Source organism: Girardinichthys multiradiatus, chromosome 10, assembly GCF_021462225.1.
Source record: "Girardinichthys multiradiatus isolate DD_20200921_A chromosome 10, DD_fGirMul_XY1, whole genome shotgun sequence".
Lineage (NCBI taxonomy): Eukaryota > Metazoa > Chordata > Actinopteri > Cyprinodontiformes > Goodeidae > Girardinichthys > Girardinichthys multiradiatus.
Window position 1 is genome coordinate 21418116 of NC_061803.1, and position 18508 is coordinate 21436623.

At 37.4% G+C, this 18508-nt stretch overlaps 2 protein-coding genes and 1 long non-coding RNA gene across 6 annotated transcripts in view; 1 reads left to right on the plus strand and 2 right to left on the minus strand.

Moving 5' to 3' along the window:
- LOC124874782 overlaps window positions 1-5231 on the plus strand; it is a 31980-nt gene extending 26749 nt beyond the window's left edge. The window contains exons 2-5 of one of the 2 annotated variants that reach the window (XR_007039892.1): window positions 1927-2023; window positions 4606-4693; window positions 4790-5060; window positions 5149-5231. This is a non-coding gene — a long non-coding RNA (uncharacterized LOC124874782). The other variant, XR_007039891.1, reaches the window with a different exon arrangement.
- Window positions 1-11186, minus strand: part of osbpl7 (oxysterol binding protein-like 7) — a 33300-nt gene extending 22114 nt beyond the window's left edge. Inside the window, exons 1-10 of one of the 3 annotated variants that reach the window (XM_047376311.1) lie at window positions 10783-11186; window positions 4062-4264; window positions 3736-3879; window positions 3593-3646; window positions 2430-2543; window positions 2182-2334; window positions 1946-2069; window positions 924-1042; window positions 727-816; window positions 576-599 (exon numbers count right to left, since the gene is read on the minus strand). In XM_047376311.1, coding sequence (XP_047232267.1) covers window positions 576-599; window positions 727-816; window positions 924-1042; window positions 1946-2069; window positions 2182-2334; window positions 2430-2543; window positions 3593-3646; window positions 3736-3879; window positions 4062-4190 — 951 coding nt within the window. In that variant the 5' untranslated portion in view covers window positions 4191-4264; window positions 10783-11186. Of the gene's footprint in view, window positions 1-575; window positions 600-717; window positions 817-923; window positions 1043-1945; window positions 2070-2181; window positions 2335-2429; window positions 2544-3592; window positions 3647-3735; window positions 3880-4061; window positions 4265-10782 lie in introns of all 3 variants that reach the window. The other 2 variants (XM_047376310.1, XM_047376312.1) reach the window with 2 other exon arrangements.
- Window positions 11187-14004: 2818 nt separating this feature from the next.
- Window positions 14005-18400, minus strand: mrpl10 (mitochondrial ribosomal protein L10). The gene is made up of 5 exons (XM_047377086.1): window positions 18244-18400; window positions 17868-18037; window positions 16814-16978; window positions 16306-16450; window positions 14005-14492 (listed from the first exon to the last, which is right to left on the minus strand). The coding sequence occupies exons 1-5, from the start codon at window positions 18302-18304 to the stop codon at window positions 14254-14256; spliced, it is 780 nt and encodes a 259-aa protein (XP_047233042.1). The 5' UTR covers window positions 18305-18400; the 3' UTR covers window positions 14005-14253.
- Between the last annotated feature and the right edge of the window lie 108 nt (window positions 18401-18508).

Consider the following 18508-nt stretch of genomic DNA (forward strand, 5'->3'; position numbering starts at 1 on the left):
GTTTACCGACCATGGTATCACTGTGCTCAATTGGCCTGCCAACTCTCCTGACCTGAACCCCATAGAGAATCTGTGGGATATTGTGAAGAGAACGTTGAGAGACTCAAGACCCAACACTCTGGATGAGCTAAAGGCCACTATCGAAGCATCCTGGGCCTCCATAAGACCTCAGCAGTGCCACAGGCTGATTGCCTCCATGCCACGCCGCATTGAAGCAGTAATTTCTGCAAAAGGATTCCCGACCAAGTATTGAGTGCATAACTGTACATGATTATTTGAAGGTTGACGTTTTTTGTATTAAAAACACTTTTCTTTTATTGGTTGGATGAAATATGCTAATTTTGTGAGATAGGAATTTTGGGTTTTCATGAGCTGTATTCCAAAATCATCCGTATTAAGACAATAAAAGACCTGAAATATTTCAGTTAGTGTGCAATGAATCTAAAATATATGAATGTTAAATTTTCATCATTACATTGTTGAAAATAATTAACTTTTTCACAATATGCTAATATTTTGAGAAAGACCTGTAGAGAACTTCAATTTGTTAGATGTTCTGTCTATTGGCAACTCACCGATTTGGAAATCCCCCGAACAGGCTTTGGATTGAATAAAATAAAGTCTTGAGCACATTCAATCAAAATTCAAACATCCAAAGTTATAGACATATTCAAATGTTAAATCAGTGCATAAAGAGAGAGAGAGTAGTTTACAGACCATTCTTACCATTCCCAGCGCCTCTACTCTGGATAGTGTACGAGAGTGACCCCAAATCTTTCCTGACTTTGCCTTCTTTGGCTTCTCAAGTGAAAGATTCTGTTTAAAAGTAAGAATTTAGGATTGAAGAAGTAGGATGGTTCTTTATATATCATTTAATCTTAATTACAGCAGATGTGTAAAACAAGTGGTCAGCCTATGAATACCTGTGTGCTGATAATGCGTTGCAGATCTCCATTAGTGAAAGTCTGGCCCACCTCCATGGCCTGAAGCCTCTGAATTAAACGGTTTAGCTCCGACAGGTCCAAATTACAGCGGTTTAACTCTGTAAGAAATCATCATGTTCAGTCTCAAGCTTCTGATCTGCTCATGATTAGTTAAATAAACTTCCTGTCACAGTTAGTGTTTGCATTTTCTAAAACTAATAGAATGCCATTTCTATTCTTAATAATGTGTCTTTTTTTGTCTTGTCTATACAAGGGGTCTGTAATCACTTTACTCCTTTCATCAGCTCTTGATGACCTTGACCAAAATGATGCAGAAATGAACAACATACAAGCAAAGCCAGGACCAGTTTTAACTGCTCTAATATCTGTTTCTAAGCAATATCTGCATAGAAACTACAAGGAATATCTTTTCTGTATTTTTATGTCAGTGATATTTTTATGTTAAGTGTACTGCCTGTTTAATATCAAGGACAAAATATGCCACAGTCCAACAAATGGATTTCCATATCAGTATTTACCTGTATGTTATATAACTGTTGAAAACTGCATAGCATAAAAAATTATCAATGTTTATGTAAATTCCATGATAAGTTATTGAATACAAAAATATTTTACTGTGCAAATAAAAGATTGGTTAAATAAATTATTTGAATTATTGAAATAAAATACAAATTAATGCTTTAAGAATATATAATCAGCCAATTTAATTATTTCCCTATTTTTTACATTATTCATTTATTCCCATTATTCTGGTAATTTAAATGAAATTCAAAATTTGCTGGGCAAGGCAGACTGATAAAATAAAAATGTATTTCCCATTTTAATTAAAATATCAGAACTATGGAAATACTTAAATAATAATAATGGCATTCTTACATCTTAAAAACAAAATAAAAAAAATATCCATAAGGGTGAGGGCAGAGATGACACTTGGGTTTGTAATGCCTCCTGATCACCAATTTTTGTGTTTGTTGTTTTGCAGCTGACTGTGTGTCAAATACCTTGAACACACATGTCTGGATTGTGACTTTGCTTCAGCCAGGCAGACACCTTGCTGTTCGCAGCAGTGTTGGCTGAAGGTAAGACCCCCAATCCCCTTGCTGAATTTTCCACTCCTGCCAAACTCTGACAACATAAAAACAGACACAAAAAGACAAAGCAGCAACTGTAGAACTGTTTTTTTAATCTCCTGCAAACATGATGTTGTGAAGTGTGACTTTAGTCATTTTATAATCACCACATCTCCATTTCTGTGAGCCTGTCCAGCCGGAGTTGTGTTGGACAGTGTCTCCAGGAGGCCACTGTGAGCGTGAGTTGTCTCATTCTTTTTGTACAGGCGATGTGCTTGCAACTTCGTCACCCAAATGTAGAAGAGATCGTGGCTCTTTGCCTTGGCGGTTATATAGAGTGTTATGTCTTTCAAATTGGACAGTACTCTACTTATTTGTTTAAAACTAATCAACAACATTTAATGACTGTTTTTACCTTGATATGATAGAGAATGTCCCCAGCATCCAAGTCGATCCGATTCGATTTTTTGTTTATCGACATGACGGCAAGACTAATATCTAGTGAGCCCTGGACTCGTCCCCTGGAGACCTTATAAAAAACAAAATGGTTCAAGTGTTTTCAAACTATGTGGCATAAAATCATGAAATTGAAACTTTCATAATTTCTGGTCTACAGGTTTGTGAGGTCATATTTCAAAATAACATGCAAACATAATAAACAGGACAGAAATGTGAGAAGAAACTTGAAGATAATTGTGACAAAGCACTAACAACTTGTTTATATTTGCTGTTTAAATATGAAGCCAAACCCTAATAAATTATAGTTACACCCAAATCAGAAGTGAAAAACCCCCCAAAAAAGTCTAAGCAAAGCATACTCAAAAAGGAAAAGCATGGAAATCATTGAAGGTAAAGCATCAGATGGAAGAGCAACATTTGATGCAAATTATTTAACCAAAATCAACACCAACATGTTTTCTGTTCAAGTTTTTGCTAAACACCACTTTTCTCATTTTGTAAAGGCCTCTTGGATCTGTAGACCAATAATGCTATTTTTTTACAAATATAAATGTGAAAGTGAGTGGAAGTGTACTGTCATATTTAGTATTCAGCCATCCTGAATGAATACTGTTAGACTCACCTTTCGCTGAAATTCACTGCCTCTACAATGTTTTTAGAGAAATGCACAGTTTAAGTTTTTTACCAAATGTAGCATTTTGCTTATATAGACAAAATGTTCAGTTTTGGTCTCATCTGACCAAAGCACCTTCTTCCACATGTTTGGTGTGTCTCCTATATGGCTTGTGGCAAACTGCAAACAGCAGGTTTCTTCTTGCCACTCTTCAATAAACATCAGATTTGTAAAGTGCAGATTAAATTGCATACTAATTTGGTGGCGTTAATTGGTTGAACTGGATTTTTTTCAGGGGTATCCGACTAAAGGGGGCTGACTACTTGTTGAAAACCATGTATCATTTTCTATCCACTTCAAAATTATGCAATACTTTGTGTTGGGCGGCCACATAAAATCCCCATCAAATATATTGAAGCCTGTGGCTGTGATGACAAAAGGACAAAAAAATATCAAGGGCCATGAATATTTCAGCTATGCACTGTAAGGATTAAATGTTGACTTACATCTTGTTGGCTTTTGGAGTAGCGTAATATTCCTGCTTCCAAAACAAAGTATCGCTGTAAAAAAAAGCAAATCTCAAAGTAAGCATCCAGCAAAATATTATGACTGTTTAACAATTCATTTTATTTACCACTCCCCCACTCACCTTGTGCCAGCCTTTAAGAGGCCACTTCCTCCTCTTAAGAAGATAACCCTCACAAATTCCCGGAGCTGTCATATCTTGAGGACTATCACTTCCTGCTTGCATTTCTACTTGAAGGTCATCAATTACTTCCCAGTCTTTGATAATCTATTTAGAAAGTGAAATTGTAAATCACATGAAATTGCTTGTTATTGCTTAATTGAACAGATTCTTGGGGGAAAACAGTAAGATCTCTACAAGGTTATGGTAAACTCAACTTTTTTATTCAGGGGACACACCTTTAGTCTTTAGTAACACTGCATGAAGACTCAAACTGACCTGTTACTGACCTGTCTGGAGTGACGAGATGACAAAGTGCTGCTACTCTGAGAGAGTGCGGGCTTGTTCCATGACGGTGACGTCTTCTCTAGGCCGCTTGCCAGCGATTGGCTACGATTGAGTGGTCCATTCGAGTCCATGTTTGTCCTCACACTCTTCTTGGTGTTGTGATTAGCTGTGTGTGCCTACCAAAGCTGCCAAGTAAGTGGAAGAGCTGGGACACAGAGAACATGTAGAAGTGAGACCAAAACTGAACACTTTGTCATGCATACCAAATGTTATGTAGGGTGGAAAACTAACACTGTACATCACCATGAACACACCATCTCCACACTGAAACACTACTTTGTGTTGATCTATCACATAAAATCAAAAATATATAAAATACATTGAGATTTGTAGGCGTAATGCAACAGAATGTGCAAAAGATGAAGTGGTATAAATACTTTTGTAAGGCGCTGTCAGTAAGTTACTATAATATATATGTCAGAATCCACTGTGGCTGTGCGCAGGTTATGTGTGTGCTGTGCTGTTTTTTTCTGCTTCTCCATTCAGGGTGTGACGGGCAGGTGCTTCTGCACAGGTGTTCCTTATCTGAGAGCAATCAGCTGGGCTTATTTAGGGAGTGGAGAGCCAGAGGAAGGTGTCAGCTCGTTTTTGTTCAGTCAGTGATCCTGCCTAGTCGAGTGTTTAATGAAGTTTTCTGTCCCTGCATTCTTTTCTTGTGCCATATCTGGAGGAGTGTGGAAACTCTAAGCTGCGATGCCTTCGACTGATTGTCCGTGCTCTATTCTCCAACTCCAAGCCCAGCCTTCCAAAGAACCCTCCAAGCCAAACTCAGAGGATTATTCACCTGCCTGTCCACCCTCCGACGTCCTTCTCAAATACTCCGCGTAAATAGAAGAACACTCAGCTAGAAATTACTGGAAATTATCCGCTCACTGCCTGCCAGCCACAGACACCGTGGAGAAAGACTTATCTGCCCCTGCCTTGCTCAGACTCCCTTCTCAGTAAGTCTGTCAGCTAAAACAATCACAGTAATTTCCAGTGTTCAAGCCTGAACACTTCTAAGTCTGTTTTCTTTTCCATCACGCTTAGAACAATTCCAGTCTGATCCGCTGACCCAGTCCTGGTTCCTACTCATTCACAACTCAGGGTTCAAATAAACTGTTTAAAAACGTTCTCCTTGATTCTCGTGATTGTGTGTTCTCAGAGTCTTAAAACCCACCATTATGACTATAAGGCACTGGTCCCGGAAATTTCACCTTTATTTCTGTTTGGTTGGGTTTGTGCCGGAAAAATCGCAAAGGCTAAAAATGTCTCATGCAATGTTATTTGAAGCTGTTATATTTATATACTCAGTTGATCAGTTAGTTTGTGTATTTACCTGGATAACATATTAGAACTGCACCATGTGTGTTGAAACACTCACTGAGCATCAGTTTTTGTTAGTTCTGGAGATGTTTTGTATCACTCATAGAGCCCAGGTATGTTTAATACTGGGTCTACCTTTCTCTTTTTCTTTGTACCTTAACAACAATGAACAAAAATCAACTATATATATATATATATATAAACAAAATTGTAAAAGTCATAAATCAAGTCATAAATTAAGGTGCTAAGTTAAAACATGAGCTGTTTGAAAAAACAGTTAAGTATGGAAGAAAAATAAGTGAGCATTAATAGTCTAAGTGGAGCTGGGGAGCTGAGAGAGCTCAGTCTGACCTCATTACTTAATACAGATGAGATCTGAGCTGGTTTCTCAGTGCCAACTTCAAAGTATATTCAGAATCCTCAGCTGGATCGATCTGGGCCTAAAAAGGATATCTGAGGTGTTTTTAGTGAGCTGTTAGGCAGTCTGTAAAAGGGATAGCTAAGATACTTTGATGTGAGGTACTGTGAAGTTATAAGTAGTATAAGGGCCGACCGTGGTGATGGTAGCAGGGGTTTGTCTTGTAACAGGTGGGTTGCCGGTTTGAGCCCCCGCTATGTCTGTCTGTCGTTTTGTCCTTGGGCAAGACACTTCACCCGCCTTGCCTACTGATGGTGGTCAGAGGGCTCAGTGGCACCTGTGTATGGCAGCATCACCTCTGTGTGGGTCTCTGGGGACTTTATAAAGCACTATACAAGTACAGGCCATTTACCATTTATTATTAGAAGTTGTTTCCCTAGCTGTTGTGGGAAGATACTATTTAGCAGCAAGTTTGTAGAAACGTAAATAAATTCGCAGAGTAATGGAAAGCTAACAGCTATTAGGACAAGGGCCCCTGTCTAAGCTGGGTTTAACCATTTAAAACATTTGAAACGCATATGTTCATGTCCTTGGGATACTACAGCCCTCCAAACACTGGACCCCATGGAAATCTTTTATTGCAGCTTTCTAAAGTTGGCTTGCCCAGACATTCTTTTTTTTACTTTTGTTGGTTGTTTAAATTTAACCCCAAACAAAGATGTTGAAAGTCAGGCTTGGTTAGCTCATTTCTTCAACTCAAACCATCTTTGATCCTTATCTTACTTGGACATTAATAGACTTCTTTTCATGTCTTTGTTGCCTTTATTATTAGCAAAAAAAAAAAAAATGTGCATATAGAATTAAAGATAAACTCATGGAGTAAAGCTACCAGGTACAGAAAACAAGGTCAATACAAACATAAATTTACACCATCTAAAACAATAAATCCTATAAAAAAATTCATAGTATTCTGTGATCATTATGTTAGACCATATTGTTAAACTAGGTGCTGGTCAATAGACCCTTTCTGAATTTGATACTTTTGCATTTTAAACGGTTTTCAGGTTTTGGTTATTGGAACGTTTTCAATACATACTTGTCATGGGAATGTTTTACAACCACTTTGACAACAAAGTATTCAGTGTACTTTGTTGTCAAATCTTCTGTCAGGAAATGTTATGTCTTTCCAATATATAGTATAAATCAAACGAGTTCATAGCTCATTTTGGTTAGATCAGGGGTCATCTGGCCCACACAAGGATCAGGAGCCACCATACAATACATAAAAAAAGGACAGTATATAAAAGCTTCAAATATTATCCAATTAAATTGAACTATTATCTTTGGTCTAACACAGACTGTAACATCAAGTGATTAAGACAACAAAGAAAAAAACAACAATGTTTTTTAAGGGAAAGACACAAGAACATATAGTGCAGTGAAAACATAATTTCCCATTTACAGTTTTTTCTGTTTTTGTTTTTTGGTCACATTTAAATGTTTAATATCATCAAAAACACATTTTAATGTCTGACTACAATTACCTGAGTAAATACAAAACGCAGTCCTCAAATTATGTTTTTTTATTTATTTAAGGAAAACAGCTATCTAAACCATGGCTGCATAGTAGAGCAGTTGTTAGCGCCATAGTCTTCCAGCGTCAAGGTCCTGGGTTCAGATCCTGGCCTGAGGTCTTTTTGCATGGAACTTATATATTATCCTGGACATGTGTGGTGAGTTCTCTTCAGTTACTCTGCCTGACTCCCACAGCCCGAAAACAGTTAGGACCATTAGATCAATGGTTACTCTAAATTGCCCATAGGTGTGAGTGTGTGCATGGCTGGTCATGTGTCTCTGTGTTGCCCTGTGAGGGACTGGTGACCTGTCCAGGGTGTACCCTAACTCTTGCTCAATGGCTGCTGGAGGCACCAGCCCCCCTGCAAGGATGGATGGAAGGATGGACAGAATGCTTTTTGTTTTATTGAAAATGTTCCCAAAAGGCATCAAGATGATTTTTTTAGAAAATTTGGGGTGGGCATTTGTGGGTTTTTTTGGTCAGCAATGGTTTTCATCTTGGAGATCTAACATTGTTGTTATCTTTGCCCAGTCCATTTGTCTCTTTCTAACTGTTGAATCATGAACTCTGATATTAACTCAGGCAAGTGAGACCTGTAGTTTTTTAGATGCTCTGTGTTCTTTTGTGACGTCCTGGATGAGTCATTAATGCACTGTTAAAGTAATTATACACCCAACGTCTCCACACTTTAAAAACATTTTATTTTTAAACTACAGTGACTCATGCACTCATTCACGTAATTCCATCACATAAAATCACAACTAAATACATTGAGCTCGGAGCTTGTAATGTTATAAAATATAAAAAGGTTGAAGGCCAAGAATACTTTTCCAAGGCACTCATGAATTCTAAGTCAAAACCTGAAATCTGACACAAAACCCAGATTTAAATCAAATAATGCCAACCAACCAGAGTTAATAATATACTCTTCTTTTACAAATGACAATAAGAAAAGAAATAATCATTTATAAAATTTATAAAATCATTTATAAAATTAGTTGTAGATGCCAGCTGCTGGGTTCCTTGGCAGTCTTTACTCTCGAAGAAATATCAACATGTTTAGTGACTGGAAGGAAAGGAGTTGTTGGAGAAAGAAATAGAAACCTTGACCAGGGCAAAGTGCAGCTTGTCATAGGTAAGTACATTCTGAAATAGTAACTCAACTCCTAACCACCCTCCATCCCCCACATCTATATGCATGTAATGCCTATGTATGCATGTCTGTGTGTAAATACTGTATATGTGTGTATGCATACAACCCCAATTCCAATGAAGTTGGGACGTTGTGTAAAATGTAAATAAAAACAGAATACAGTGATTTGCAAATCCTGTTCAACCTATATGTCCTACAAAATGAAATGAGATTAACATGTGACCACATATGCATCCCATGGTATTAAATGTGAACGACATATGAAACAGGATTTGACAAATTTTCACATGTGAGAATATGTGTCACATGAAAAAGTACATGTATACATGTGGATATGGAACAGTCATGGTTAAAAATATCCCATGTGCTTCACGTAGGATATACACTATATTGACAAAGGTATTTGTCAATCTACTTTTACATTCCCATGAACTCTGAAGACATCTTATTCTTAATCTCTAAGATCTGTTTGTTGATGGACCACAGTTGCCAGCAATAGCAACTTTTTAACTATTCTGTAAACATCTTCCACATGGTTTAGAAATGTGTTTATAGTCAGATGAGACCAGAATTGCAGCCTCTGCTCTAATTCATCCCCAAGATGTTCAAGAAGGTAGAGGTCAGGTTTCTTCACCCCAAACTTTATACACCTTCAGCCATGGAAGTGATTGTAACACAGAAATTCATTGATTTGGTGTTGTGATCCAATACTTTTGGCAATATAGTGTACATGTGCATCACATGTAAATCACATGTGAATTTTACATGTTGTACATGTGGTCACATGGAATTTTCACATGCGAAAATCATGGGATTTTTTCGTAATGGTTGTTAATCTAGTGTTGTATGTGCCTGTAGGAGTAAGATTAACCTCTGTCTAATTGGATTTTCAGAAGATGTTTTTAGCTACTTGGAGCAACTCCATATTCAGGCAGAGAGCTCTGACACAACAATAAAAATGCTCATTAATGTTTGCAGTGAAAGAAGGCATCACAAAGAAACCGCATTCATGTTTGATTAATATTTCTTTAAATTATGCAAATAATTGCATCCTTTAAATGTATTTGCATTTTCAAAAAAATGTGAATCTTTTTGGGGATTTTTTTAGGTGAATGTTCTTTGAGTATTAAGAGATACCTACTAATTATTCGAAGTGACTAAACAATACATTTGCTTTTCAGTTGATTTAGGAAGAGTGCAGGAACCCTGTGTGAATTGTACCAGATTTGTTAAGTCCCTGGTGAATTTCAGTGTTGTCTTTTCTTTTAGGAGAAGAAAGTGAAGAATACGAGGCAGTTCACGTGTGTTATGTAAGGGCAGAGGGATGACCACTGTAACTGACCTCAGTAATGAAAGAATCACGAGGTGGAAACAGGATGAAGGGATTTGGAGGATTCTGAGCTCACTTACTTAAGATGAAGTGCAAAGAATACACTTAGAGAATCAGTTTAGTTTGATTTATTTCTCTATTTAAGGCCATTTTAGCTCAATTTAAAAGTTGAGGTCTATTTATCTGCAAATGAAATAATTATTGTTTGCTTGGTTTTTTACAGCTTTCTGGAAATATTTAATGAGTGGACTGATATCATGCTCCTGTGTTTTCTATCCAGATGGAAAACTGACATGAAGACTTGTAATCTGTAATGTGGATATAATGGTAACAAGTTGTCCAAGGTGGAGGTGGCCTCCTGCCAGAAGGTGGGGTTAAAAGGCTCAGATTATGACAGCTATAATCTCTTACTTGAAATAAAGACTGAAGCAACAACTCTCATTAATAATCCATATTTATGAACCAGTCTGGAATATTTAATCTGACTAATTTTGCAGACTTTTTATCAACTTAATGATGTTGATTTGGACGAATCTTGTTCATACGTTGCTTTTGTATTGACTTCTGTTATCTGTTTTGGTATTTTAAATGTGTTTTATCTTTACAACAGTTGTTGTTAAATGTTCTAAAATCTGTTATAAGATTTTTGTTCTTGTGCGTAATTTTGACAAAGAAATCCATAAAATTGTACTTCAACAGACAGATCTGAGCTCTGATGTGGCCTTTAAAGCAGTCGTAGTAAAATATATTTTAATTATTATTATTATTATTTAGTGAGGCAGACTCAGTTTACCTCCTTTACCTCTAAAGAAAATATTTAATTAAAGAGGTGAACGTCTGGATCTTTTCAGATTATCGCTATGAGGTGTTCTTCACTTCATACAGTGTTTTGCATCAGAATTAACAGCATGTTTTTAATGGTATTTTGTAAAGGTTCTTACCTGAAATTCAGTTCCGACTCTCATCATCCGCTGCCTTTCTCTGATTCATCCAGAAACACATAAACTATCTCACCAGGTAATTAGAAATACGCAATTAAATCATAGTTTGGAGTAGGGAAAAAAAACTTTGTCCTGTTAAAATACATGTTTTATCCACAGATTACCGCCAATTCTGACCACATAATCTGATAGGCCGTGCCCTCTCTGCCGGGGGACGCGGGCTGCGTCCAAATCCAAGCAGGACTGCGCGTCGCAGGCAGCGCGCTACATGCGCAACGTGTCCTGAGCATTATCCGCATTAGCAGGAATTACAGCGACTGTCTGGGAGGCGAGTAGAAGAGCAGGAATGTTTCTTCGCTTACTCTGCATAGTCAGTTCATACAGTATGAAGCGGCAGGAATGAGTCGGATTATTAATGGAGGTTGGAGTTCCTATATAGATTTGTTACACACAGTGATTGCATTTATTTATTGCATATTTTATATGTATTTATGTAAATGTTGATGATAATGGCTCACAGCAAATAAAAACCCAAAATACAGTTTCTCCACAAATTTTAATATTATTGAAGTTCATAAGAACAATTATTGCTAACATTGAAATTTTATGTCATGACCATGTTGGCCTACACAGTCATGAGGACTTGAGAGGACTGTATTTAAAACAAATTATGGAAACTGTGGGTGGAAAGAGTTGCGGAAAAGATGCACAAGCAATAAGGCCTCATTGACAAGACTGTGAGAAGCCTTGAGAAGATTTGTGAAGCCCAAAGCCTATGCAAGAGTGTGGGGAGATTCACAGGGGTTGGACTATTGCTGGATTCAGAAAATCAAGAGTCAGCACACACAGACATGAACTTCAACTGCTGCATTCTTTGATTTGAGTTGCCCATGATTAAATCAGAGACACTGTAAGAAATGTCTTGCCTGGAATGTGAAAAAGAGCTAAACTGTTGTGGAGTAAAGTCCTCCTTACAAAAAAAAGTAATTTTTTCAAATTTGGGTCTTAGGGTCTGTAGAAAGTATGGAAGGCACAAAATCCAAGTTGTTTGAGGTCCAGTGGGAAGTTTCCACAGTCAGTGATGTTTTAGGAGCCATGTCATCTACTGGTTTTGGTCCCTTGTGTTCCATCAAGTCCAGTAAAGCCAGAGCAGCCATCTACCATAACATTTTCCTACTTTCCTCTGTATGGAGATGCTGATTTAATTTTGCATTAGGACTTAACATCTACCCACACTGACCTGACCAGAACCCTACAGAGAATCTATGCTTCCATAGATTCTCGTCAAGATTGTAGACAGCTGGGCTGACATGCTTTTTGCCCAATATGTATGTCCGTAGTTCAGGTCTTGAGATAACTCATGTCAATCTGATCTGGTTTGCATACACAACAGTGGAATCTTATCTGAAAAGTTTCTCACTGTATTTTCCTGCTTGTGTCAATAACCACGATGTTAAAGTTATCAATGTAATTCGGTCAATGAAAACTACAAAGAGGAAGATGGGAGACAGACCCATTAATGCAGATTATCTGAAGGCGCTATCAAAGCCACCTGGGCTTCCTGAACACTTCACCACAGCAGTCCCACTGGCTGATTGCCTCCATGCTACGCCGCATTATTGCAGTAATTCAAGCTAAAGGAGGCCTAAGCAAGTATTGCCTGCAAAGAAATGAACATACTTTTCAGAAGCCTGATATTTTAAAATATAGTTTAAAATATGCTTTTTTATTGATTATGTGTAATATTCTCATTTTCCAAGATGCCGAACCTTGCCCTCAGTCTAGCAAAATACAGCTTGTTTAGAGCTGCAAATGTTACATAACCGTTTTAAAAAATCTTGAGAATTGTTGATAAATATCTACTTCAGGAAATCTGTTATTTTAAAAAATATATTTTTAGGTTTTAAAATAAAGGAAAACTAAAGGATTTTGCAAAACGAGGATGGACACATTTTCTTAAATGGGATGTTGTGGAAAATGGTACCAGAAAGCACATGGTTTTCTTGTAGTGTAGTGTACTTCTAGTAAAAAGGAGCCTCGACTAACCACCGAGTGCATTTGATATCTAGTACATGAACATACTTTTTGGCAAGCCCACTTTTCTGTATCAGAAATAATTTTTTTATTGGTTTTTTGTAATGTTTTGATTTTCTGACAAACTGGATGTTAGGTTTTCATTAGCTGTAAACTATACTAATAAAAATTAACAGAAATAAATGCTTGAAAATATCCCTTTGTTTCATGAATCTATAAAATTTTAATTACTAACAAGTTGACTTTTTGATAACATTCATACTTATTTAAATGCACTTTTAAAGAGCCCACAAGGTAGATGGGATAGAAAAATGTGGCCCACAAGGGTTACAGAATGGCCTAATGTAGACAGCTGTGTAAAAAGAGGGGTCCCATATCCTACATATTTTGCTTAATTTGAACTATCAATACTCATTTGACACCCATCTTAGAACCACCTATTTCAGTCATATATTATTAATTATATATTATGTGAATGACATATATATACTTATATATTATATATTTCAAATGGATAAACTTGTTTATAGCACTGTTAGCCCCACCCACTGACCAGCTGGTAGATAAAATTATGGTGTGCAACAGCACAACTATGAAATCTCGTGAAATAACTATATACTTTTAACAAAAAAAGGAAAACATATTTGGATTACTTTCACGTTCAATTATGTATTTAATCAATTATAGAAACATTTAAATAATTGTAAATCTATTAGAAGTATTTCCAATTGTAAACAAATGATCACTTCAATATTTATGCACTGAATTTTAAATCTTTTGGTTCTTCATACTCGTTCTGTTGTTTTCAATTGTTTTTTTGTGGTGTAAATAAATAAGCAGTGATTATTTTACTTCAGTTCATAAAAAAAATACTTTTTTCCTACATTTCTTTTCCAAAACCTATTGGGTGTGATTGACGCTAAAACCCAACACTAATCAGCAAACTGACCCAGATTACTGTACTGTAATCTGCAGATTAAAATCAGTGTTTTGGTTGAAGCAGATTGTCTTAATGATGCTATTAATCTTTTACAATAATTCTCCTTTTGGTGGAAAACATCTGCAATTCATGTTTAATATGATGCCACATTATTTTTGAAACAATCCTCTTAAATTACTTCTTTTTGGATAAGGAAATGTTACATAAGTACAATTACAAAGTCACTAAATGTAAAAAAAAAAATGAGATGCTGAGCAAGCAACTTTTATTTATATACAAACAACCTTCCATCAAGGGTACAATCGACATTTCTGAAGCACTGTCCTTTCAGTAATTCCACCAGGTGGTTGAAAACCTTTAAAATGGCAGATGTGATTCAACTTCAACAGTGCTGTTGCCCCAAAGTCCAGTACCAAACAGCTGCCGTTTCAGTTCCTCCTCATTCTAACCGGCTGGAAATCTGCATGGTAAAAGTCCAGAGATGTTCCTGTGAAGCTCTATGTGGCTTCTTCTGCTTTAGGCGCTGCCTCAACGCCATCGCCCAGGCTCTGCTGTTTGATGTACTGTTGCAGCAGGGCGGAAAGATGGGCCGGGTGGCGCTGCAACATTGAGGCTGTACGGGAGGTCAGCATCGTCAACCCGCTGACTAGCTCACCCTGGATGACAGTCACTGACGGCAGTTTGGAGTAGCCCACAACGCCCTGTGCACTCAGCAGTGTGTTGTCTATGCAGCCGCCTGTGGAGAGACGAGAAGAGTGATGTGGTTTTGAAGACAGGCAGTTGTTGCTAAAAGGGAATTAGACAACATTTACAGTTTTAGACATCAAAGATACCTACAGACAGGGTGCATTTCTTTTACCCCACTGTCATTTTCCCTGCAGGAAGCAAATCAGGGCCTGTATGAAAAAAATCTTAGAACTTCTCAAACTCTAAGATTTTTCTTAGAATTTTACCACGGCAAGATGAAAGTTATTCACAAAGCACCTTCAGCCTTAAGAGAGCTCCTAAACTGAACAAATGTTAAGAGTAGTGAGGAGGACTTTTAGTGTACCTAAGAGTGTCTCAAGCAGGGAAGATGGTGGAAAGACAGAGAGAAAGGGGAGATATTCTACAACAGTGAATTAATAAGATGCTACCGGCTCGATCCATAAGATCCCACCCTCTAAACAGTCAAGTAAATGAGCACATAAACTTCTATAACAATCATACAATTATTAATATAGAGATAGATTACCTTTATCATCCCCCTAGACGGAAATAAATATATAGTTTAAATAGTTTCAGCAGCAGAACAGGTTAAAGCTACACCTCTAGTCAGGTAATATAAGTAGGGCAAAATAAATAATAGAAAGAATAATGAAGAACCATGAATAAACAGGGAAGAAATTTACAAACAATATAGTACAGAAGAATTTAATTATTTACAGACTGTAAAATGCTTTGAAAAATAAACATTTTGGAAAAGTTGGAACAATTTGGAAAAAGAAAAAAATATTACATGTTATGCACAATTTGCTTCCCTATACCTTTAGATATACATGGATGTTACGAGACCATTGCTAATTAAATGTAAAAAAAGAAAAGAACTTTGCTGTCCTTAAGCCACTTAGGTGATATGCTAAAAGTCATTTTCCATTTGGAAAACCATTTTCCACCCCCAAGCTTTCACTCCGTGGCAGATAGATGTCTTGTGATGTGTCAGTATTTCTACTAGGACTGGGCGATATGGCCTAAAATGAATATCATGATATATTGAGCAGTTCACCTCGGTAACGATAAATGAACGGTAATACTAACCTAACCACTACCAGCCGGACCCGCCACCGCAAACCCTCCCCCCGCTCCCCGAGCCGAACCTTATCACCGCAGTCTTTTGTTCAACATCGTCCTTGCTGAACCCATTTTCTTTGGGAATGAGTTGCTCCTCTCCCCCCTTGACCAGCTCTACCGCCGCTTCAATATTTGAAATTTCCTCCATTTTCTCAACGTCACCGTCTCTTTCACTTCTTGTCGCAGACTCAATAGGGTGGAGTCACGTGACGACAGACTGTACACATAGCGTAGCGTCTTGAAGGGACACGCGCAAAGCTGCCAAAAACGACTTTTCTTTTCATTTTTTTAAATACTGAAATTACCGACATGAGCAAAATGATGTCGGTTATTGTCGTAAATTTCGGTGTCAGTAAATTTTCGGGTTATCACCCAGCCCTCGTTTCCACAAAATAATTTTTTGTCAAGTGCACCCCCCCAGCATGCTGCAGCCAGCCCTGTACTTCACAGTTAAGATGCCCTTCCCTTATTTTCCTTTTATGTTAATGCATATAAACAGCTGACTTTGAAGAAAACAATATAACAAAATCGTTCATTATTCTGGAATTTAGCAAACAGAAATAATTTTGCTGACTGACCTAAAAAGGGAAAGGTTTAGTCAGGTTTAGATCATTTCTCGTACTTCTACCTTCCTGTCAGGCAGTGTCCCATTGTGGATGTTTATCACAACATACTTCAGTACAGCAGAGTCGCTCTTTGGAAGCAGGAATAAAACCTACCTAAGAGTGTCATCTGTGGGCTGGCCTTGAGAGCCGACAGCATTTCCTTCACCTTTGGCTCTTTGCTAACAAAGAGAACTGTGGGGCCGATAAACAGGGGAGCCATGTTGCAGTAAACAGAGTCACTCAGGAATGACCGTGTCACCTGAAAACCGTAAATTAGATAAGATTTAAACATCCCAACTAGTAAAAATGCATGCCAGTGTAAATGCTTATAGGTTTTCTGCTAGAGATGCACTAATCATGCTTTTCCTGACTGAAACAGATTTACAATTTTCTTTCTAAAGGCTGACCTGCTGATTTCCTTTTCTTTCTCCAAAAGACTATAAAACAAAAAAGTGCAGAAATGTGCTACAGATCCTTACATACAGATCGTAGTTCATAATAATCAAGAACTGTTTGAACTATCCTCTTTTAACAACACAGCAAGATATTAAACAAAATATATGTGAGGTTTGATGCTGTTTTAATCAACACTCAATATCAAAATCCATATGTAATGTTCTACCTGGTTAGGAAAGAACTTGACTCTGATGCCGTGTTTGAAAAGCCGGTGTTTGAGAACAAGCATCTCTTCAGCACTGCTGGCGTTTTTCTGAACCACAGCGATCATTTTACACTCCTCAAACACTTTCTTCAAATCCTTCTTCAGGAGTAAAGTAAACCCATTATCCTGACGGAATGAAAGAGAAGAGTTTGAGCTGAAAATATTTAGGTCATAAACAAGGAATAAATGTAGAGATCTACTCAGTAATTGGCCAGAGACAAGAATCAGCCAGTTACCCTTTGATTGGCACGAATACAGAAAATACTTTTTCAGTTCAATCAAGTCATTTCTTTTTGTAATTGTAGGTTCAAGTTTTGGGAAAATCCAAAAAAAAAGCTTAAAGGAAACACTCCCAGAACATAATTACTCTGCCGTTTTTCATTCCTCCTAGTGACATAACCAGGGTTTATTGTTGACATTTTGGTTCAACTAAACTGTATTTGATTCACCTGAAGAGAAGTCTATTTAAAAAATAAAAAAAAACAACTAAACAGGTTGCTAATTAATGTCCCTAAGTCTAAAATAAACTGATTTAATATAAGAGCACCCGATTACTTAGCCTGGGCATTTTCAGGATTTAACTGTAAAGTCCAACTTTAAAATCAGTGTAAGCTTTTACTCTTTTTGTTTCAAGGCTGAATGTTTTTAAAGTGAAAATATTATATTCTACACTCGCAGATTCCCAGTCATTTGAGTCATGATAACCACAACAGGCTTAAATTGAATATAATACACAACTGAATGGGACTTTTAGGCTGAATAAATAGACTATTACTATCCAATTACCTGACAGCTGTTCTAACCAAGAAATAGATACATTCTTTCATTTTGTGACTTTGGGTTACAACTTTTCTTTTGTCTAAATTGAGGGACATTTCCCCAGAGACTAAGGTTTTAAATCACTTACATACCTAATGCTAATGTAGAAATACACTTTTGCTAGGTCATTAAAACTAAGTCTCCCTGTTGCATCAATTCAGCTGCAATTAAAGGATAGTTGCTGTCGGGGTCTCACCTCCTGGACGTGCTTGTTTTTGGACGGATAAGCCCCCGGGGCAACGGGCCTAACTGGAGGTATGTACTGCGTGACGGCCAAGAGCTTCTGTTTGAGGATATGAAGGGGTTTTTTGTGACGGGTCACAGCCTTGGAGCCGTGTCGTACACTCTGAATCAGAGGCAGCCACCCTGAAAGCCACAGAGTCAGTTAGAAATCTGCTGCAACAACTGGAGATGCAGAGATAGCATCGGCTAACCACGATGCAAATCCTCCAGTTTAACGAAAAGATGGCAGACACTGACAAAAACATACGGTTATATTCACGGGAAAACACACGTCTAACATTTTAAGGAGTTAAATCAGGTGTTGAAACACAATATAAGGTGTTTTTTACCCTGGTTTCGTAGTAACGTCGCACACAAGGTCGCTGTCATCTTTAACAGGAAACACGTCATTTAGAAAGTGACGATGGAACAAATGGCGCATTCACTTACGCGTCGGTAAAAAGGGCTCCCAAAAAAGATACAGTTGTGACTAGTGACACAAATCACCTTCGAAATTGTGTTATAAGCCATAATTGCTCGAATTGATCTTTCATACAAAAAATTTCATTGTGTCAGCTGTACACAGCACCAATACAAAAGTCTTGTACAGCCCTG